Here is a 6,756-nt window from a genome sequence, read left to right as displayed (position 1 = left end):
CCCCTGCTACGGATTGCTGACTGTTCTAAGAACTGAGCAGGGCCACCGTCATCATCAGCATCCCTTCGCTTGTCGGCAAGCTGGCAATCTTAAACACGGTGCGTCCAGTCTTAAACACGGTGATACGCCGCCATCTGCAAACGCGGAGCCACGCTCAGGGCCCCTGAGATGCACAGGCTCACACGCTGCAGGCGGGACACACCTGGCTTGGTGTCCCGCTGGGTAAGCTTGCCTGAGGAACACAGAGGCGAGTGACATACCCCCCCCCATCCCGCTAGCTCTTAACTTCGAGCCAGTAAGAGACGCTGACGTAGCTTTCCTAAAATAAACCATTTATTGAAAAAGAGCCTTTTCTTCAGTCTCACTCACGAGCCTTTGAATACCAAAGCTGCAGCTTGTCGACAAGGAGGTTTCACAGTCAGAGCACTCAACAAACGGGAGATTCAAACGAGGTCCTGGACACCTGACAACACCACATGTTCTCGTGAACCCCAGAAGCTCCAAGACACGACACCGATGTCGTGGTTCTCGGTCCCGTGAGGGACGGGGGCGACGGTCCGTGTACAGTAGTAATGGCACTTGACACGCAGCTTCGTTAGCCTCCTCGGCACTGTCCCTCGAGGGTCCTGTGTCCCGGACGACGGACGGGAGCAGCAGCAGTGAGGCGGCGGTCAGCTGGGCGGGCTTCGGTCTCTCTCGGAGGCTAAGGAGGCTGCGCTCGCTCACTCGCTCGGCAGTCTTCATGTAAATATTACATACAGTCGTGACCGGGGGACTCTGTCCGCACACTACCAGGCCACGGGCTGGTGAGCGTCACTCTTCGTCGGTGCAAACCTGTGAGGAAGCAAGAGAGGAAGCTGAGCCTCTGCTGGTGCAAGCACGTTCACGTGTGTGCCCGTGTGCCATGCTCGGCTCCGGCCCACAGGCGAGGCCTAGTAGTCCCCTGGCACCAGCCGCGACATGTGAGGAAGCCCGGGAAACAGACAGATGGCAGGTCTGCTCTCAGGCTTCCCTCCTCAAATGTATAATCCCAGGGCAAGACCATTCATCTCGTTTACAGCTGAGAACCCCTGTTCCTTCGTTACCAGTCCACGTGCGGAAGCCCAGGCCCCACCCAGGGGCATGTTCTTCTCATCACCATCCCCACACTCCTGACACGTCTCCAGCAACACATTTCCCATCCTCCGCTACAGTCCACTTACTGTGGCAATCCCTTGACCGCCAGCCCCAAGCGAGCAAACACCCACCGAAAGCCCAAGCGAGTGTTCCAAACAAACTTGGAATTGACCTTCCCAAAGAGGCCGTCAATGCCCAGACTTCCCCTCAACCTGCTGCCCTTTGGCTCTACCGTGGTAGAGGCAATCTTCATGACTCAACAAGCCGGAGGGTGGGGCCACCCTAGACACCTCTAACCTGCTCCTTAGGGCCATTCCAACTCCTCAATATGGCCGAGAGCCACACTCTGCTGGCCAATCCTCAGCCCCGCAGTGTGGCGTCCTTGAAGAAGCCTGGCTGAGGGGCCATGAGCCACATTCTGCTGGTTAACTGATCCCTCTGTGCTGCTCCTGCATCTTTCCCAGCCTGCCTCATCTCCCACCACTTCCCACACCCTGGGCCCCCCTCCTACCTCACTCACACGGAGCTCCTCAGTGGCTCTACCCCCACCAGCCTCTCCATGCCTGACACCTTGTCTGCCCTTCCTGCCTAGCCACACCCTCTCAGAGACTCCAGGTTTCCAGTTCCAAATCTTCAGTCCCCTACAAGTCACATACACCTTCATCACGGCTCTTAACACAATGCCAGGTCCAGGCTGACCACACATCTCAAGGGCAAGAACTGTGCTCATCTCTTTAAAATTCACCCAACCATCTCAAGTGTGCTTCCAATGTCCCAACGGATCGTGTACAAGGGCCTCAGTGAACATTGACTAGCTGAAATCAAATCTCTGATACATTAAGACACTTAGTTCCTGTCCACTTTAGGACATTTACTTCTTGTCTATTTTAGATATAAGTATTTTATGTTTAGGTTTCCAGATTTCTTGTGCCAGATGCAAAACTGAACTGAAGTGTTTAACCCTGAAGAGGGTAACTTCAGCAATCGGCCAAACCTTGACAAAAGCGTGGTCGAGAAGCTGGCTGGCTGTCCATCTCATCTTTGGGTCACTTTCCAGGCAGTGCGAGAGGAAGTCCTTTCCTTCAGGGCTTAACCTTTCAGGGATCGGTGGTTTGTGTCCCATTCCCACTTTGTACATAATCTGAAAGTTGTGTTCATACTCATGCCAAGGCCGCTGTAAAGAAAGGAAAGAACCAGGCTCAGCATGACAGATGTTCACAGTGGCAGATGCTCTCAGTCCTTCCTCAGGTGCATCACGACTGCAGCTGTGACGCCACAGGGTAACTGTCAGAGAGTCGGTCAACACACATGAACAAGTGTGGCCCTGCTCCAGTGAGACTGGACACAGGAGGCCAGCTACAGTTGAGAGCTAGTACACACACACACACACACACACACACACACACACACACACCAGGTATCACCCTGCCCATAATGAAAACAAGAAAAAAAAAAAAAAAACACACACACCAGGTATGCATGCCTGTGCTCCAGTGAGACTGTGTGTTAAACACAGGCGGCCAGCTGCACTCTGCCTGCTGCACCGGGACATGCCATTAGTTTAGTGTAGCCTAGAGGCGGCTGCCACCACACAACGCAAAGATGGTTCTTGACCACTTTGTTGAATTATGAAAATTCCATCATCGCAAACCTTATTGAATTGTGACTATAGGAAAAAGGAGATTCCGAGGACTGAACTAGGTCGATGTGCACCCTAATTTACATGTCAGTCTTCAGTTCTTGCTGAACTGTACTCTTCAGGCCACCTGACTTGACAGCCGTCACCACCATCCTTCCACTCTGATGCTGAGAGAAGAGGCAGCGTTCGCCCTCACCAAGTTCCCACTGCCCACTCCTCAGCAGCTGCAAGGGAGGCTGGGAAGGAGACACTGTCTCCTAAGATTCAGGCTTCAGGTCTTGGGCTGCATAGACAACCCCAGACAGCAGCCACATGCTACGCACACGTCTGTGTGATTACTATCAAATGTATCTCACATTTGTGCAGCTACTTGTCGGCAGGGTCTTCATCAGAAGCAAAATTCCCTTGGTTTCAGGGTGAAGTACATTTAAGTTTCATCAGTACAAAAGTAGTTCTCCAGAGTATTCTTCCGTTTTGAATTTTGTCTGAAGCGTATGTCTGTTTTCTCGCACCTCTCTCAGAGTGAATATCATAAATCTTATGTTATTCACATGCTAAAAAAATTAATTTCACTTTTGAATGTACTGTTCTGGTGATAATGGAGATGATCATGGGTTTCTTTATAACAATCAGGCTTGCTTTCTTAGTGCAGTTTAAGGTAATAGGAAACCTGACCATAGAGTGGTAGGACCCCACATACCCCAACTTGCCTCTGTCTCCCCATAATTTTTTACATCTGGTGAATCAATGCCTACACAGTTGCTAATGAGCATCTACCATTAGGGTTTACATTCTGTCTCGTACATTCTGTGGGTTTAAAGAGTGATGAGAAGCCATTACCTGCAGTGGTTTGAATGTGAACTGCCCCCATGGGCAACCATGTTTGAACGCTTGGCCCCCAGCAAGTGGCGCTGTTTTGGAAGACTGTGGAATCTTTAGTAGGTGGAGCATTCATGGAGGAAGTAGGTCACAGGGGGTGGGATGCGAGTGGGGTGGGATGAGAGTGGGGTGGGATGCGAGTGGGGTGGGGGCTGGTCTCCAGGTTTTATAGCCTGGTTCCACTTCCTGCCCCCTCCTTCCTGACTGTGGGTATGATGTCTCCCCTAAGCTGAATGTTGAAGGTCTTTGTCACCACCGTGAGAAAGCCACTGATGCACCAAGGAAGAGTTTCACCAGCCCAAGAATCCTTTCCTCTCTTTATTATCCTTTGCTTCCTACTCTTGCAACCATGAACTTTGCTCTGTTCTGAAATAGGGTCTTGCCATGTAGCCCAGGCTGGCCTCAAGCTCATGACCCATCTACCTCATCCTCCCAAGTGCTGTGACTACAGAGGTGTGTACAGCAAGCCTGCAATCACGGAGCCTTTTTACTGTCCTATAGTCTGCCTCTCCGTGTTGTGAGGAGCTCACACAGTGAGCAGCCTTTGTCCTGTGGCACCTCTCGCCACTTACCCCTCCGTCTTTCCGAGGACCAGAGCTGTTTCTCTCTGCAATAGTCACCTGCACGGATGTGAGACGTTTGGCCGGCAGACCACTGGGGAAGTGTCCTTTGCTGAGCCGTATCTACTGCAGGCACCTGAGCTGTTCCAGGTTTGGGTACTGAGCAAAGCTGCCGTTAGCATTCACGCGCAGGTTTGGTGTATAAGCAAGCTTTGGACGTCACGTGTCCTTTTGCAACTGCATACTCCTTGTCTCCCTCTCTCACCCCCAGCCCAGCATTTCCTTTTCACTCTCCTATTAGATTTGTTTCCTGCCTTCTCTACTGCTTATCCTTCAGGTCTCACCTGCATCCTCACAGGACCCTCTCTAGTTTCCTGGCACCTATATCCAGCCACTCCCACATTAATACGTAGACATTAAAATGAGAAGCTAGGATTTGCATGAGACAGAACGGGTGATATGTATCGTTCTGAGCCCAGGCTGCCTCAGTATTTTCTGGTTCCACCCATTTTCCTGCAAACTGCATGATTTCCTTTCTCTCCCTGGCTGAATAATAATATTTCACATTTTCATTACCCTCCTCATCGGTTAGGGGCCACCTAAGCTGATTCCGTTTGTTGACACTGTGAATAAAGCAGTGGTTATCACACGTGGTCATCAGTCACTCGGACTGTCTCCTCTCCGTTTGTCGGCACCGTTGTCAAATATCAGGCGGCTATCGATGCGCGGGTTTATGCTTTACTTCAAAGCTGAAACTTATATGTTCCCTAAGAGCTCTCTATGACGTGTGCTTTACAGACAGGCGTTTCTCAGTCTGTCATTTCCCTGAGCCTCACTGTGCTTTTGATTGGCCTCATTAATCTCTAACGAGCTGGAGGAGGAAGGTATCCACAACACTAATGATAAAAACCTCAGTTTTGTGCTCCCACCTACAAGGTGTCTTCCTCCACGTGCACAGCATACTTACCTTGCCAGTCACCATCTCTATGACAACACACCCCAGACTCCAGATATCTGCTGCACGTCCATGGCCTTCTCCTTTTGCCCGGGTAATAACTTCAGGTGCCATGTAAGCTTTACAGTCAAACACGGAGATAGCAAGGGTTAACCGCACAGCAGTACGTATTAACAGCACCAAGCAGTCCATTAATCCTCAGCAATGTCCTTCCCCCAGTTACAGGCAGCCAATGCTGAAACCATGCACTCCCAAGTCAACTTGATTGACATCTAGGACAAAGTTCTCTTTTCAAAAGCAACTCTGAATGTCAACATTTCCAATACATTGTATTCTCACTGAAAACAGGAAACTGAACCTGACACCAAAACCAATCAATACCAGCAAGTGGTTACCATGCAGCTGTGGTTACTTAAACCAGCACAGTTCCAGTCCCCAGTGTAAACCACCAGGGGTCCCGAGAGGGAAAGAGACCTTCCTCAAGTCAGAGCTCAGCGGCCAGCTGGGCTGGTCCTTACCTGCTGTCCCCAAGGTGCTGTTCACCTCTCCAGGCATGGTCTGCGTGTTGTTTTTAAGCTTTACTGAGCATCCAAAATCTCCCAGTTTGATGAGTCCGGATGACGTAAGGAAGATATTGGCACCTAAAGAGAAACAGTCAGTTGCTGAGCAGGCTCTGAAACACAATGTGGGTACCTCACGATGTTTCCACGATTATGCAAACACCTAAAAAACTTCATTCACAAACTAACCAAATAACAGGAAGTTTTGAAAGTTTATTTACCATGTGCAACCACAGGAAGATTTATGGTGAGGTGTACCTTTGATGTCTCGGTGAACGATGCCATGCTCGTGGAGGACGTTGATGGCGACTGTGATCTGCTTGGAATACAGCCTGATGACATGCTCCTGGAGCCCGAGCCTCGACACTTCCTCTAAGGTGCCCTCGTCACAGTACTCCATGAAGATGTACATCTCTTCCTGGGGAGGGGGCAGAACAAGACTTAACCCTTTGAATTTCCTTTCATGAGCACTGGGAACCCCAGGGCCTACTCTGAGGAGTCCGTGTTCCTCCTGGTGGGGTGTGGACTCCACCTTGAGTGCTGAGGGAGTGGCGCAGCTGTGCCTGACCCCCCTGCCGAGGGCGGCCTGCCTCTTGTCTGGGATTGTTCATCCTGAGACTATCTGCTGCAACCTTCGACAGGGAGCAACAGCCATGCCTACAGGTATCATCAAGTACTGAAACATCCCTGTCAATCACAAACCCATTACTGAAAACGTACGATGATCGGCCCCCGGCAGCTCTGGCTCCTCACCAGCACGCTGCAAGCTGTCCTCCTCTGTCTCATCTTAGGTCTCAGGTTGTTCCTACCCCATGCAGGCTTACTAAACAGAGAGAAGAGTGAGTGTCTAATAGCTGTGACAATTAGCACAGCGGCTGTAAGTGCTCACGACATCGGGCTAATGACACAGTCTGCAACTTAATTTCAGGAAGAGGCACTTCCTGGGATTCAGAGAGAAGGCAGAAGTGACGCAGCCATGGAGGTTTCCTGACCATCAGGCAGAGTCACCATGCTCTGCAGTGAGAAGAGCTGTGCTGCGGCCTGCTG

General features: G+C 50.9%; 1 protein-coding gene across 1 annotated transcript in view; it reads right to left on the bottom strand.

Annotated features, from left to right (window-relative positions):
- Positions 1-311: 311 nt before the first annotated feature.
- Map3k4 (mitogen-activated protein kinase kinase kinase 4) overlaps positions 312-6,756 on the bottom strand; it is a 66,300-nt gene continuing 59,855 nt past the window's right edge. The window contains 5 exon segments of the mRNA XM_028866659.2: positions 312-834; positions 2,111-2,290; positions 5,162-5,268; positions 5,668-5,790; positions 5,968-6,127. Coding sequence (XP_028722492.2) covers positions 814-834; positions 2,111-2,290; positions 5,162-5,268; positions 5,668-5,790; positions 5,968-6,127 — 591 coding nt within the window. The 3' untranslated portion in view covers positions 312-813.

This window comes from Peromyscus leucopus, chromosome 8a (assembly GCF_004664715.2).
Source record: "Peromyscus leucopus breed LL Stock chromosome 8a, UCI_PerLeu_2.1, whole genome shotgun sequence".
Lineage (NCBI taxonomy): Eukaryota > Metazoa > Chordata > Mammalia > Rodentia > Cricetidae > Peromyscus > Peromyscus leucopus.
Note: the sequence above shows the minus strand (reverse complement) of the source record. Positions and strands in the feature narration are given on the sequence as shown.